Below are 15,784 nucleotides of genomic sequence, written 5' to 3'. Positions count from 1 at the left end.
CTTTAATCCAACATGGAGCCACCATGGTCAATGCAGAGCCGTTCTCTGTAAAGATACAAGAGCCTTCATGACTAAATTTAAAGTGGGAAACTATGACCACTCAGGTGCCGCTGAATTACGGCTCCCTCTCTCATAATATATGATGAATGGGCTGCTGGAAACCAACTCAGCCACACCTTCTTAAATTTTCTGCCACTGGGAATACATTTCTATTGTGATGAAAGAACAAGCCATTGTTCTTGGAGGTTTAAAGCATTTTCAAGGATGCAGAGTATAGAAATATTGCACGCTGTCCTGGAATCACGAAATGAACTACAAGCATTCAAATTAAATGTCATGCTGCTCTTTGTTATTTGAGGAACACAGCCTTTTCAGCAGGCTATTTCAATTACTTCCATGTGATAAGGAGACAAGATTCAATTATTTTAAACAATGTTTAATGGGATGATCTCTCCAGTTGCAACAGGGCAGCTCAAAAGCCTGAGTAAGGGGCAGCAAACTTTTAACTCCAAAAACATAATTCAAGAATCATGCTGAAAAGAGACACCGTGTGAATTGCCAAATTCAGGACTCCTCCAATTCGTTGAGGGTACTTATGTGAACTCCCTGGGCATAACCCAACTTACTGTCAACAGATGAGATTTTCTCGCGCCAACAAAGAAGGCAGAATGGATAAATGATTTTAGCCAGTGTCCCATTTAGGACAAGGTCCCTAAAAATAACTAAGCTTCCTTAAGATAACATACAAACACAATTTTTTCCTGTAATGGGCAGGCTGAAGGATATATATTGGATATATTCAAGTATTTAGTTCATAGATTCCGCTATCGTGCCACACAAGTCAAATGCACACAATTTAACACCTCCTAGAATTTCATGCTATGCAAAGTGAATTTAAAAAAAAGGTCTTTTCATGGGTTGTAGAATCTCAATGCCAGTTTTAATTGGGCAGACAGCCCTCCTGGGAAAAAGAATTTTCTAGGAAATTCTAAGAGTGAAAGCTGGTCCCAGAATTCAGGGACCTCGGTATTCCAGTGTCTCATGATTATTTGACAATTGACAGTGGAAGACAGGACACAAGGAAACCAAGAAACAAAGCCTTTCTGTCTCTACAGATTAACCACACAGTTGTTACCTCCCTTTCAGGCCTCCTCAATCAGCTTCTCTCACAGGCACCAAACAAGGAAACAAGGTTCTTATGTAGACAAGCAGGTTTGGGTATGAGAAGCAATTTTAGGGCCTGATGCATCCTCATTTTGGAGCAATGAGCGGAACAGAGAGCCCAATCTGATGTCCTCGGCATGGACAAGCTGCCTTCTTGGATTAGTAACTAATGGGATTTAGCAACTCATCCAATATCTCTCTTCAATACAGGAAGAGAAGGGGCTAAATGCCACTTTGGATTAAAGACACCCCCATCTCATAGAGAAATGCAGCTCTCTGTTAAGCTGTTTCTAATTAAAATAGTGCCTGCATGTCCATCACCGCTCCTGAGCAACCCAACCCTGGCCAAAAGGACCTTGATGCTAAAGAGGGGGCAGGAAATGGGAGGGGAGGAAGAAGGGGAAGAGAAATGAAGATTCAAAATGAAAGTCACCGGTTAATATGGAGTTGTCAATGGAAGACGCAGAAGTAAGCAAAGATCACTGCGTTTTGGTCATGTATAGAAGCCCAGAATCCTCTACATGGAACCCCTTAACCCACCCAAGCACTTTGATTCATGGCACGTTCCCAGACAATTCTTAAAAAACAGATTTTTCAACTCTCAATTCAGGCTGAGAAAAGACAGGAGATGCACAGATCTCAATTCAGAGAATTTGTATTTCCTACTGAATGCTTGATTTGCCTTAAGACTCTGAGCTGTGTGTCCCAATGACGGAAATAGAAAGGAAACAACCATTTTGAGTTATGAACGGTGTCACGCTCATCCACCCTCCCCTGTACCAACCAATGGAAAAGAGCAGATAGGAGACAGTAGCTACATAAAACGAGTTTAATATCCAATGGGAGTGCACAGAGGTCGTGGTGCATCCAACTGTTCAAAGAAAGGGAGGGGGGGCGAGAAAAACACAAACAGGGAGCCATGGCCCAAAGTATGAAGAAATCAGAACTAAGGGGAAAGGAAAACCACTTTACACCAAGCAAAGGCGGCTAAAGTTTTGAGGGGGAAGTGGCAAGGAGAGAGCAAAAGAGGAATAAATACACATTTGTCAGAAGTGGGGAGGGGAATACACAGTACCAACACTGTCCAGAGGCAGGGAGTGACCCGAACGTTACATGCAGCGACCTGGGCTTGACCCTAATACAATCATTACTCCCCAAAATTAACAAGGGAGGGGAAAACCCCCCCGACTCTGCCACTTCCCCCAGCATGGGAAAAAGAAACCTTTATGGGCCAGAGTACAAATCCAAGGGCGGCAGAGGGAGGAAGGGAGGGTTCTCTACTGGGATCATATCATGCAACAGGGCAGCCATGAGAGAGCCCCCTCCTCTGTGAGTTCCAAGGGGAAGAGAAATAGCAAGTTGGTTGGTGGAAACATTTAGCAGCTGGGATGCCCCTGCAGGCGTGCATATACATCCCTTGGATGGAAAGTCCAGGCCAGGTAGCCAAGGGTGGCATTAACATCTGCTCAGGTAGCTTTTGATAGCCACTGGTCCCAAAATCTCCTGCAGCAGCCCATCAATGCTGATCCCTTTTAGAGAGGGGTCGAGAAGAGGGAAGAATTTTTTTTTTTTTGCATGGCTTAGGATACATTATTCAGGGCTCTAGTGCCATTTGGTCTAAGAGGTTGGAATGCAAATGATTCCGCTCATCAGCAGCATAACAGAGCTAACTGCATGAGCCATTAATAAGATTGTGAACAGGATGATAAAATGGGTAGCAAGAAATAGAGCAGGACATTCAATATGATTGCAATCTCATTAATACCAACAGGGGGAACCAGCTAATACAGAAAGGACAGCAAGAATACATACTCTAGTCTGGGGAATCTAAAATCCTTCTACTCCTCCCCCCCACCCCCCAATTCTTCCTTCATTGTCTCCCTCGGCCCTTGCACATGTGGAGGCTACACACCATTTCCCTTATTCCTGGCCTCGTGACACAGAAATTTTCCACCAACCTGCACCAACAGCACACAAAAGCAAGAAGCAGCTGCCACTGAGGAATATTGGTCACCTCCGAACAAAGAGAGCCAAATTTCACAGACCACCAAAAATACAAAAATTGATCCAACTAAAGGATAGGGGAGAGGAAAAGAAGAAAAAGAAAGAAAGAAAAGAAAGAAAAGAAAAGAAAGAAAGAAAGAAAGAAAGAAAGAAAGAAAGAAAGAAAGAAAGAAAGAAAGGCCACAGAATTGGCATCCAACTCCCACTTGTCCCAACCCTCCCACCACACCCATATATTTTATTATCTCTCTATATATATTTATCACACACGCACGCGCACACACAGAGACCGTGCAAAAAATCCTGGCAGAACCAGAACATGAGAAAAAGAGAGAGAGAAAAATCAAAAGTTAGCCCCAACCATCCCCCTCCCACCCCCCCCACCCCCAACAGCAACCGGTGCCGGCAAGAAAAGCAAACCCAACAGGGAAGAAAGGGTGTGACAGGGGAGGACAGGAGGGAGGGGATCAACCCAAAGTAGAACCAACAGTGAGGGGCTTAGCCCACCACCCTCCCTCCTGCACTCATTTCTTGTTCTTCAGCTGGTTGGCCAGCCAATCTAAGCCCTCGTAGAGGCCATCTCCGCTGGTGGCGCAGGTGGCCTGGATGTACCAGTTACGATGACGCAGTGAATGCAGGCCCAGCTTGTCTGTGATTTCTGCCGCATTCATGGCGTTGGGAAGGTCCTGGGGAAGGAGGCAGAAATGAAAGAGATGAGAAACTAAATATGACCAACAGTGCCCCAACACTTTCAAAATGAAGACCCTAGAACAAAAAGGGCGCTCAGAAAGTAACCTCTGGATTTGTTTAGGAGCCTATGCCTTTGAATACACCCTCCTTCTGTCTGGAATGGGGGTGGGCTGAACCAGTCCCATGCAGGGAGCTGGTCGGAATCTGCTGAAGGAAACCACTTTTGGCCTGCAGAGCTTCTCCAACTGCTCTTTATAAGAAGTTTCTCTTTCCCATTTCGTTCTTAGCTTTGTTGTTCTGTCACCTGGTTCTGTAGATTGGGGAGTTCATTCATCGCCTCCATGTCTCTATTGAGTAACCAAATCCCATAAACCGAAGCATGTAATTTTGAGGCCCAAAGCTCATCGAAGCAGAGATATCAACCTTAAAATAGCTTTCAGAAGAAAGCTCTTGGAATTGCCTTCTGCCCTACACAAAGACCTGAAATATCCAGCCCACATTGTAGAATTGCACAAACAATCCCCTCCCTCTACAAGTTAGGAAGGATTTAATTTAAAAAATCCAATTGCTAGGATGGAGGAAGTTTGCACTTACTTAATGTGTTGTACTACTCAGTGATGTGAGCAGATGACATTTAAAATCTTTTTATGAATTCCTTGTTCAAGTTCTAGCCTTCCTACCACATTCATGCAGTTGCTTTACCCCAAGGATTTACTCCCAAACAAGCACTCCATGAAAGGTATTTGGTGTTGTCACAGAATAGAAGCTGCACAAATTGTTTCTGTACACAGTAATCATGTGTCAACTTTCTCTCTAAGTGACAGATGAAGACGACAATGACAGGGGAAGAGAGGGAAGAGGCATCTGGGCAAATCCCCACCCCATTTCATTTAAAAAAAAAACTTTTGGTGATAGGATTAAAAGTACAATGTTGACTCGTATCAACATGCTCCTTTTTATTCTACTCATATGGGCAAGCTGGGGAATACTGCAGACGTAGTTCAAACAATACTATTTTGCATAATTTATACTGCTTTTGCTAATGACAGGGCATCAGAGCCTGAATCTAAACCTTTAGTATCTGTTTTTAATTTCCAAGGAATAGCAAAGTTACAGCATCCACTCTGAAGCATATTTTTCCAATGGAAGGGGATCATAAACAGTGTTGAACAGATCCTAGACTCCCCTTCAGAAACCGAATTTAACTCTCAATCCCAGAGTTGCTGGCCTTGGGGCATTTCTATAGCACACAGCTGCCAATAAATGAGATTTGCTTTCCCTCAGTTTTCAGTTGTCCTCACTTGCACAGCAGTAGTGTCTTCGAGACCGCCTTCTACCACATAACTCCCAATGACCGGTAAGATCCCACAGAGTTGGTCTCCTCCGGGTCCCATCAGCTAAACAATGCCGGCTGGTGGGCCCGCGGGGGAGGGCCTTCTCTGTGGCTGCCCCAGCTTCCTGGAACCAGTTACCTCCCGAGGTCCGGACCATCCCCACCCTATTGGCCTTCTGAAAAGCGGTGAAGACCTGGCTTTTCTGGCAGGCCTGGGGCTGTTGATCTCGCTCTTGCGATCCGGCGAGATCCGGCCATGAATGGTGTGAATGAGTTTTAATGTTTTTAATTCTTAAATGTTTTTATAATGATTTTAAATGCATTGTGAGCCGCCCTGAGTCTTCAGAGAGGGGCGGCATACAAATTGAATTAATAAATAAATAGTGTCGTGACCATTCGTTTTTAAGAATAACACAGAGGAGTGCACCAAAGCAAGGTAGCAGCAACTTCTCTTAATAGAAATAGCAACTGATGGAAGAAGCAAAACACATCTGCATACGTTTGGCACAATTATTATCAACTCTTTGCCATGGGAAAGAATTATTTGCACCAATCTCCCACATCACTTGATGTATAAACTATAAGCACACCTGCATGCTGGCCAGCTACACAATGTAGCAAGGAAAAAGCTTTACAATCTAAGACAATACATATACAAAAAAACAGTTTTTGAAGGCGGGAATTGAAACGGCCCTGGTCTGCAAAAAAGAGGATTCTTGATAATTCTTGTCTGTTAATAGCCAAATGGGTCAGTAATTTATCAAGAAGACTCACTAAAAGCAGTGACTTAGAACAGGGCATGCCTTACTTCCTGTCGCCCCGTAAGTTACCTGGGAAGAGGCTCTATGCAATGTAGGAACCACAAAGAAAGAGTTGGGCTTGCTTTTCAACACTCATAATACAGGGAAGCCCACACGGAACGATGTACCTTACTAAGAAGAACATGTGCCAATGTTAAATAGACTAATATGAGCGTTTCTTAATTAACTGCACCTTGTACAGAAACTTTATTGTGTGTGTTATTAAGCAAAAGCATTTTCAAGTTGAAGAGTTCAACTTCGAGATTGTAGATATGCAAGGGTTTCATCTAGGAATTTATGAGTGGACACTGCACCAGATTATAGAAACAAACAACCTTACTTTGCCAAGCTTCTTAAGTAAGGTATCATTTAAGGTCCACCTATTTTCTTCTTGGGGAAGAGATGCTGTGGCGATACGGTATTTCATTTATAATGAATGGTTAAGATGCTTCACAGCTAGGACATCTAATATAGGTAATCTTCAATTTACCAGTTTGTTCAGTGACCATTCGAAGTTACAACAGACACTTAAGACCATTGCAGCATCCCCATAGTCACGTGATCAAAATTCAGACAGTTGGCAGCCGATTCATATTTATGAAGGTTGCAGTGTCCTGGGGTCACGTGATCACCTTTTGTGACCTTCTGACAAGCAAAGTCAATGGGGAAGCCAGATTCACTTAACAACAGTGTTATTAATTTAACAACTGCAATGGTTCACTGTGGCAAGGAAGGTCATAAAATGGGGCAAAATTCTTTTAATAAATGTCACACTTAGCAATTGATATTTTGGACTCAATTGTGGTCTTATGCTGAGGACCACCTGTAGTGACTTGCTTCATAAGGAGAAAAAGTATGAACGTGAAGAAGAGAACAAGGAGGAATGGGGGTGGGGGGGAATGCTAGCCCTTTCAAGGTTGCCTAGATCAGGAAATTGACTCCACTGAGATTGATTAGATCAGTGGTTTTCAATGTGGGGCCCACGCCAATGGTGGGTTCTACTTACCTTTACTACCGGTTCGCAACGGGGCCGCACACGCTTCTGCACATGCGCAGAAGCTTCCTGATGTCAGGGTCGGTGAATGGACCCTCCCGCCAGTTTTCCGGTCCGAACCAGGGGCAACCCACCACTGGCCCACGCCCCACAGGGGGGGAATTTGATTTTTAATGGGGGCAATTGGAACCTTGCTTAAACCAAGTTAATGGCCTTTTAGGGTTTCTCCGCGTGAGTAGGAGTTCACTCAATTCTTACTATTCAAATAGTAAGAATTATATGTCACGGGGGCGGAGGGGCATCATGATTTTAGAGATGCTTAGGTGGAGCATGGCCAAAAAAAGGTTGGGAACCACTAGATTAGATTAACAATGTGGTTGTGTTTTTCCTTCCCTCCTGGGCCAGCCTGAGCCTCTTCCCAACACTACTCCTCTCCCAGGACTCAAGGAATTTTTCTGCCCTTTTTATTTTTCTAATCCCTTTTGAGTATTTCCCATAAGGCTTCTACATGACTCTCTATAGAGCAAAAGTAGTAAGTGTAGACGTATGCATTGAATGGAATAGAGAACAAGTAATTACAGCTATGGTGCTCAACCTACCTTACATACGGTATCTCACAAATGAACCCTAAATCTTCTCTCCTGAAGGAGTGTGATTCTCAAAACACCTACCACTTTCCCAAACAGGTTTTCTCCTGAATTAATGCATAGGTTGGTAACACATTGTGAATCCCAAGCTCATCCATCAACAGAAAAAGATACTACATGCCCTTTTCAAATCTCATTACTAAAATTATCTCTGATCCACAGCAAACTGGTAGGCAGAATGTATTTAGGTTGGATGCGAATATCAACTATTCTCCATAGATGGAGACCTGCCAAACATTTCTGCCCCAGAACCAACTAGCCTAATCGTCAAAGCAGTCGGCCCATTCCAGACTCACCTGCTTGTTAGCAAAGACAAGGAGAACGGCATCTCGCAGCTCATCCTCTGCCAGCATTCTCATCAGTTCCTCACGTGCCTCATTTACTCGTTCTCGATCATTGCTGTCCACTACAAAAATCAGGCCTGAAAGAGAGTATGTCTGTTTATTTAAGAGTACAGAAGAAATATATGATTTAAAAAAATTGGGTATTTTGTAAAGCAAAGTATGAATATATGGAAGGTGGAATTATGACTCCTTCAAAAGTACACAATTAACATATCAGAAGTTCTGATTATTACAATGGGAAGATCAGTCACTTAAAAGTGCCGGAAACTTAGAAAGAGAAAAACAAGGATATGAAATAGCCTCCTTTGAATTCTTTAATGGGAGGAGGAAGAAAAGTCTTTTCCTTGGAAGCATACAGGTTATTTACTGAACAAGAAAGCTAGGAAGAAGAAAAAATCCACTGGATTTCAAGTCACATTTCCAAAAGAGCAGTCTTAATAAATTTACTAGTAGATTAATTTTGGGCTTACAACCACAAGACATTTTTACTTTTCCCTTGTCCTAAATACATGAATTGGCCTAGTTTTCACACTTGACTGGCAGAATTATGCACTAAATGAAAATACCAGCTTTTTAACTCTTTCCTTATGTGAGTAAGGACATTGCCTTATAAATCAATCCCCAAAAAGAAATGCAAAGATAGAAGTCCAATCAAGGTGTTTAAATCAGCCAATTAATCTCATATCTTAATCAAGAAGCCCATGTTAGGTTGTCAAATTCAAGAAATCAAGGGTTCTTTTATAGTCCATGGATTTCAAACTGTATCAGATTATCATAAAACCCTAATTCTGCAGGCTAGAAATGTTCCACTGGATCATACTGAGTAACTCCGATTAGAGCCACTACGAAGCAGGTTATTCTACACCAGTTTTGCAAGACAGGCAAAAAAAGCAACTAGTTTTTTCCCTATGTATCTAGCTTGCTCACACATGCCTGAATAAGTAATTTGTGGACAGAACAGAAAGTCTGAAAAAATGCAAAAAGGCATTTGGTCAATTAGATGCAATTCCTAATTTGCCTGAAGTGAGTAGCTATTTAAAGCCTTGAAAATTAAAGGAAATGTTTTTTTTTTTTTTGAGTTGCAAAGCTTATTTCACTGACACATTGTTCTTAGGGTTAGCAAGGACTTCATAATTCTTAATCTATGCATACCATTGTATAACTTATGACCACTACATAAATTTAAATCTCAGCAGATTCCAAGATAATTATCTCATGGAAAAAAAAAGAAACAAAGAAACAAACAGCAGTGTTATCAGACACATAAACTTGCTGAGCATCTTGGCTGCTTAGAAATCACTGCTTCATTTTGAAACTGAGAGACAGCTACTGCTTAATCATTGCCTCTCTTGTGAAGAATGTGTCAAAGGCTTCCAATTGGCCCTGCAATTAAGATTGTTTGGACAGCTCTTCCTAATAAAACATTCTCTGTAAACTGGCTTACAAAACAGACCGATCAATTGAAAGGTTTTTAAAAATCACGAAAGTGCAAAGAGAAGCAAACTAATAGTCGACTTGTGACTGTGTTTGGACCTATTATGTGTATTGCCTCTGTATGGATTCAAGAATTTTTCAAAATATAAACAGTACCAGTACAATGAAGCCATATAATAAAACAATCCATCACCCAATAAATCCATGTCAGCTAAAAGATACCTGGAATAGGGATGCCTTGGAAAGCATTATTATTATCTGGTGGGTGAACATTTTTAAGTGCCGCACGAGAGTTTACCTCTGAAAACAGCAGCAACTTCAAGTGGATTTCTAATTAAGAAGCAAAGGAGCCTTAAATACCTGCTAGTGTGAAGAGCAGGGAGAAAGGGAAAGCACCACTTTGTTAGTCCCAATAAAGAAAAGATTTTCCCCTTCCTTTTCCCTTCTCACACCTTGAGTATTCTGAAAGTAGTGTCGCCAGAGGGGGCGTATCTTGTCCTGGCCACCAACATCCCATACAGTGAAGCTGATGTTCTTGTATTCAACCGTCTCAACATTGAACCCTGAGGAAGAATAACACGGTCAGAATTTGGGCTGCACACAGAAATGTAGCTCACTCTGGCAATCGACACGGAGCATGAAGGGACAGCCAAGAGCAGGACTGAGAATCAGGCATTACAGAGGTCACAACTAGTCTTCATATTCAGAAGTAGCATCCCTAGTATTAACAGGACTTTGCCTGTATTTATAAAAGTGCAGATGGATGTACTGCACCAGGATTAAGTTGGCGGACCTGTTTTTCCATCTAATGCCATCTCTATGTAAAATGAAAGGAGATAATTCTCCTACTTACATTTAGAATTCAAAAGAGGACCTTAAGCTTTAGCATTCATCAACAAGAAGTGCTTACTGATAAATATGTTAGAGTGAGAGATCTTAAAAGCACACCACATCCCCAATCAGAATCCCAGCTGTGGAAAAACAGCAATTTTCTAGCAACCAGAAGCCCCATAGTATTACTAGCTCTCAGTAATCTCACAAGTGAGTCATCTTTTCCCACATACTTGGATAAAAATCAAAAGATGCAATCCATGAAGCACCATTGCTATGCAATCTGTTCACAGGGGTCCAACATAAGCACGTCTAATGAATGGAGTCTGCGCAGCAACATTGTACAGCCAATTGCACTCCAAACACCTTCGGAGGCCCTTTAGTTTGTGACAATGCTGTTTCCAAACTTCTCTTTGCAAACATGTTAGCTCATTTTCATTCTTAAAAGGGGACAATAGAGTTCTGTTGTACTCAAAGACAACAATGGCATTTTGATAGCAATTGGCTATGATGGGTAAAATGGAGCCTCTAAGCAGCAAAACAGAATATCTTTGAACAGCAGTTGCATGGAAGGTTGTTTCATTATGGGGGTTGCATGCTCTTTGTGTTTTCTAAAAAGATGTAGGTAATCCCTTAAGATATTCAGATCAGATAGATCTCTGGATCATTTCAGAAAGATCTGGCTGACATTCTTACTGCACAAAGGCATTTTCAGAATGACTTTGTGATTAGAAGCCAAATATTCACTATTAGGCAGACCTTGCCCTAGTAGCCCTCGTAAAATACCAATAATAAATCAAGTATAGGCAAGCCAATGGCATCACAGGCAGGTTTTGCCTGTGTGTGTGTTTCATTTTTCATCTAGCTGCTGCCAGTACTGTGAGTCACCCTCATTAAGTCTAATGTGTGCCACATCAGGGAGAGAAAAAAAAGAATAGTTCAGATGACAGATGACAAGGAAATGACTTTAAGTCAGCCTTAACCTGACCTGGTGCCCTCCAGATGTATTGGATTTCAACTCCCATAATTCCAATCAACAGGACAGAGAAAGCTTGTTTAAATTTATTGGATTACATGCCTACAACATGCCAATCTTTCCCAGAAATTGACACAAAATCCCTGGAAGGTACATAGTAAAGGTCCCATGGGAAATAAGATATTTTCTTATGCTACTGCCCTGAAATGACAGTCCAGATTCATTCTGCAACCATTCTCATGCCCACAATTCCACTTTCGAAATGAAAGGAAAGTACTTTCCAAAAACAAGAAGGCCATACCAATAGTAGGGATAGTGGTGACAATCTCTCCCAGTTTCAACTTGTAGAGGATGGTGGTTTTCCCAGCAGCATCAAGACCCACCATAAGGATTCGCATCTCTTTTTTGCCAATCAGGCTCTTCAGCAAGTTGCCAAATATGTTCCCCATGGCAGCAAGTCCAACGGTGCAGGACTAGGCTTCTTCTGTCCAGCTGGTGTCAAAGTCCTACAAACGTGGAAAATGCTGTTAGATGGAGAAGCAATAGCTCTCTCTTAAATGTCTTGGGTTGATCAACAGAACCACAGGAACAGATCTTGAGACTAGAGAATTAAGGATTTATAGGCTAGCACAGAGGACAGGAGCACATGTGGCTCTTCAAATACTATAAAACTTCCCATCAATCCCTAAACTTGACAGATTGGTTAAAATTGACAATAGTGAGCATCTAGCTTTGTATTAGCAGACCTACAAGAAAGTAGGCTAGAGTAGCAGATAAATTATGCACCTTCTTATAGGTCTTCTATGAGGTTTCCTGGTTCTAAAACATTTCTGAAGACCAAATACATTCAGACACTTAAGCACAAAACTCTTTAACTCAAATTCAATAGGCACTCCTTGAAATCAAAACAACACTCTCTGTGATTGACAATACAAAGACATATAGGAAAGTTCTCTCTGTGGTGCAGCATCTCTTTTAACTCACTCACACACATATTTAACATGGGAACTCAAGTTGCCATGCGAAAATCTCTTGTATAAGGGTGTACAATCGTTTTCAAGCTGAGGGCTTACTTTAAGTGAGTAGCACCCAGAGGCTAAACTCCAAAAAGTGCTCTGAGCCAAGACAAAGAAATAGGTACAGGACAAAAACAATGCTTTGACATTGTTTAAATTTAAGTGGAATTACGATATAATTAATATATTGCTTGTATTGTTTTAATCATTTCACTCAATGACAGTAAAGATTACAAATTGATAACTTTTCAAGCAGCTCTGGGGATCATGTCCAAAACTTTGGGAGGCTGCAAAAAAATAAATAAAAAAAATCCCAAGGCTACCTGTTAACTTCAAACAAAAGAAAAAAATTATGACATGAACTGAAAGCTTGCTTTCCTGAAACCTTCTGCAAATAAAATTTAACAAAGCCTATTTACCTTCCATGCATTTCCCTACAATATTGTCTACATTTACAGCATTGGAGTTACTTGAAAGAGAAATATATCAATTCTATATGGTTTGGCATTTTTTTTCTTAGTTGGTCAACTGGAGGCCATTCTTGGTCAAAAAGAATTGGCTATTGCTTAAAGCATTGTAAGCCGCCCTGAGTCTCCGGAGAAGGGCGGCATATAAATCAAATTAAAAAAAAAAAAAAAAAAAAAAAAAAAAAAAACAACAACCGGAAATAGCAACTCATTACAGTAGCTCCATAATTTCTCTGCCTTCCCTTCAATAATCATGGAATATTAATCCCATTTGAGCATTTCATCACTGAGGCTTAACAACATTCATTTCTTTTAAAGCTCTCGGATACACACAATTCACTGCCTAAGTTATCAAGTCCACATTAACTTCTAAAAGCAAGTTAAACAAAATAAAATCAATCCTCATTATACATAATTTCTTCACCAAGTATCAACTCTGGATAAGGTCAAATACAATAGTGGGTTATATGAGTTTAATACAGCACACCCAGGCCCAAATATTTAAGGAATAAAAGGAATATAGGAATACAAGGCCAAAGCCAGTAGGCCTTAGTAGACAGAGATATAGAGAAGATAAAAAATGCATTTAAGCTTCAGATTATGTGATGTTTTCACACAGATGCAATCCAATTTGGAAGAGGTCAGGGCCTTTACACTTGAGATAACTGCTTATTTTTCATGTCATATTATTCTTATCCCCATGTCGTGTCAGCACCGAATGCTGAAATGGGAACATGTGCACAGGAGCACCAGGAACTGCAAGACCAGTTCCGTCCTGGTCTTCTGATTTCTGGCACGCATGCACGAGGACCAGCTGGCCGGCACGCATGTGCGCACCGGACCCCAGAAGAGCAACGGGTGACAGCTGGCGTGCTCGGAGAGATGGCTTTGTGTGCCACTTCCAGCATGTGTGCCATAGGTTCGCCATCCCTGCCCTAGTCCCACTAAAAAGTTATTTTTGAGGATAGTTGCTTTTTTAGGAGACAACTGGACTTTCTTGTTTTTTCTTTGAAGATGTTTCGCTTCTCATCCAAAAAGCTTCTTCAGTTCTGACTGGATGGTAGGTTGAAGCTTCTTGGATGAGAAGCGAAACGTCTTCCAAAAAAAAAAAAAACCAAGGAAGTCCAGTTGCCTCCTGAAAAATAGCACCTTTGGGACAACCATGACCTGGATGACTGAGAATCTTTACAGACTGAGAAAGGAACATATACATAAGACCAATATAACAACAATTACAGCACATACATAGATGGCGCTGGGGGGGGCGGGCAGGATAGGCTTGTCAATACAGGGACAGTTCAATCCTGTGAGGAACTGAGTCACATTAGTGAAAAGCAACCCAGAAGCAAGGGGACACATGTGCCAGGCACTGCCTGCCACACAATGCATGCCAAGCACACTTCATAGGGCCAATGCTTAGGCCTTGGCAGATTCCTTATCCCATTTCTCCCCCCCCCCCCGCCGCCCCCGCATCCCACCCTGCAAAAATATGGGCGCTGAGAAACAAGGGAGTCCAATAGGCTCAGCTCCCCTGAGGCCCAAACTCCCCAGCGCAAGAAAAGGGCCACTCCTCTCCCCTTGATTTAACTTGGCAGCTTCGGGAGCCCGGAGGCCTCTCCACACACATCCCAGAATCCCCGCTCCGGTTTATAGACTGGAGGCACCAGCCCCTCTCCCCCCCCCCCACCGCTTTTCTTTCAAGACCCTCACCTCTTCGGCTCGACGCGGGTGGGATTTTGCCACGAGGGATTATTACAGCCTTTTTTTTTTCCTTCTTCTTTTTCCTCCTTACCTTAAAAATTACGCCCGGGCCTTAGCAGTCAGGAGGCTGAACGTTTCTCTCTTTTTTCTCTCTCCCCTTCCCTTGCCCAACCTTCTTAAAACAGTCCGGGCTCTCCACCCGGACTCTCTTTTCCTTTCCAGCTTACCACAAGCCTCGTCTGAGCGGCGGCACCCACCGAAAGGGGAGTGAATGGAGGGGTGCCATCCACCCACCCAACCACCCACCCGCGTGTTGCAGAACCACGCAGCCCCTTTGCTCCTCCCGGAAACCCGCACCGTGGCTGGGAGTCGCTCGGCGGCGGCGGCGCCGTCTCCGTTGCCACCGAGCCTGCGGCACCCCACTCCTCCACCACCACCCCCATCCAGCAGTTGCAGCGCACGCGCGCTCCCGTGGCCCCGGCGCTGCGGGCTGGAGCCGTTTGGACGCCCTCCCTCCCTCCCTCCCTGTTATTGTTTCGGCTTCCAAAGGAACGACCCCCCCCCCCGCTCCCCAATAATACGCACACGGCCTCCCACACACGGTAAACGCCAGGGAGGGAGGGAAGCCTCGGCAGCCACCCCGCCTTCGTGCAAGCCACTGGCCCAGCCTCTCCCCATCGCCCTTTGGATTTCCGAATGACTTTTTCCGCCGGAGCCCCACGCCGACCGGCCTTCTTCAACAACCACCCCACCACCGCCCCGCTGCCGCCGCCGCCACCGAGCTTGCCTTCTCCTTTTAGCGGCGGTATTTCTTCCTTCTACACCTCGCCTCCCTCCCCCACCTCCCCCCCCCAGCCAGCCCCCGCTTTCTTTCTGCTCAAACCGCCGCCGCTTCGGTCGCCGCCGCCGCCGCCCCCGCAAAGCGAGCGTTGGGGCCCTGGAGAAGCACCCACCTGCTCCCCGCGCGCGCGCCTCCGCCTCCTGCTGCCCAGCTGACTCTGCACTCTGCGTCGTCCCCTTCCAGCCGGAAGCAGCAGCAGCGGCGGCGGCGGCGGCAAGCGGCAATCGGCAATCAAGCAGGCCCGTGGACACGACGCTCTCGCGAGATCTCGCCCACCCACCGCCCCTCCTCTCGCCCAGTCGGGTCGAGGGCGTTCGTCTCGCGAGAACTGTGTGGCCGACGTCTCCATGGTAGCAGCTGCTGTTCTGCGCGCGCGGGGCGTTGCGGGGGGTGGGTGGGTAGTGGTGGAATGGGGAGGGAGGGAGGGGAGTGGGGAACACTGCCGCATGGAGGGGCGTTGTTGAGTTGCATCTTGGCTTTTGATGGTCGTTTCCATTGGATGTTAGCTACCGGAGGGTCTGCTGCTCTGTTGCAGAATGGCT

At 44.0% G+C, this 15,784-nt stretch overlaps 1 protein-coding gene across 1 annotated transcript; it reads right to left on the bottom strand.

The window, feature by feature from the left end:
- Positions 1 to 3,539: 3,539 nt before the first annotated feature.
- On the bottom strand, positions 3,540 to 15,442 carry ARF3 (ARF GTPase 3). The gene is made up of 5 exons (XM_070937859.1): positions 15,355 to 15,442; positions 11,519 to 11,723; positions 9,863 to 9,973; positions 7,929 to 8,053; positions 3,540 to 3,854 (listed from the first exon to the last, which is right to left on the bottom strand). Exons 2-5 carry the CDS (start codon positions 11,664 to 11,666, stop codon positions 3,693 to 3,695), a joined length of 546 nt encoding a protein of 181 aa, XP_070793960.1. The 5' UTR covers positions 11,667 to 11,723; positions 15,355 to 15,442; the 3' UTR covers positions 3,540 to 3,692.
- Positions 15,443 to 15,784: the final 342 nt, after the last annotated feature.

The sequence above is a fragment of the Pituophis catenifer genome, unplaced genomic scaffold (genome assembly GCF_029215685.1).
Source record: "Pituophis catenifer annectens isolate HBS135680 unplaced genomic scaffold, rPitCat1.0.hap2 SCAF_2, whole genome shotgun sequence".
Taxonomy (NCBI): Eukaryota; Metazoa; Chordata; class Lepidosauria; order Squamata; family Colubridae; genus Pituophis; species Pituophis catenifer.
This window is presented reverse-complemented; position numbering and strand designations above follow the sequence as displayed.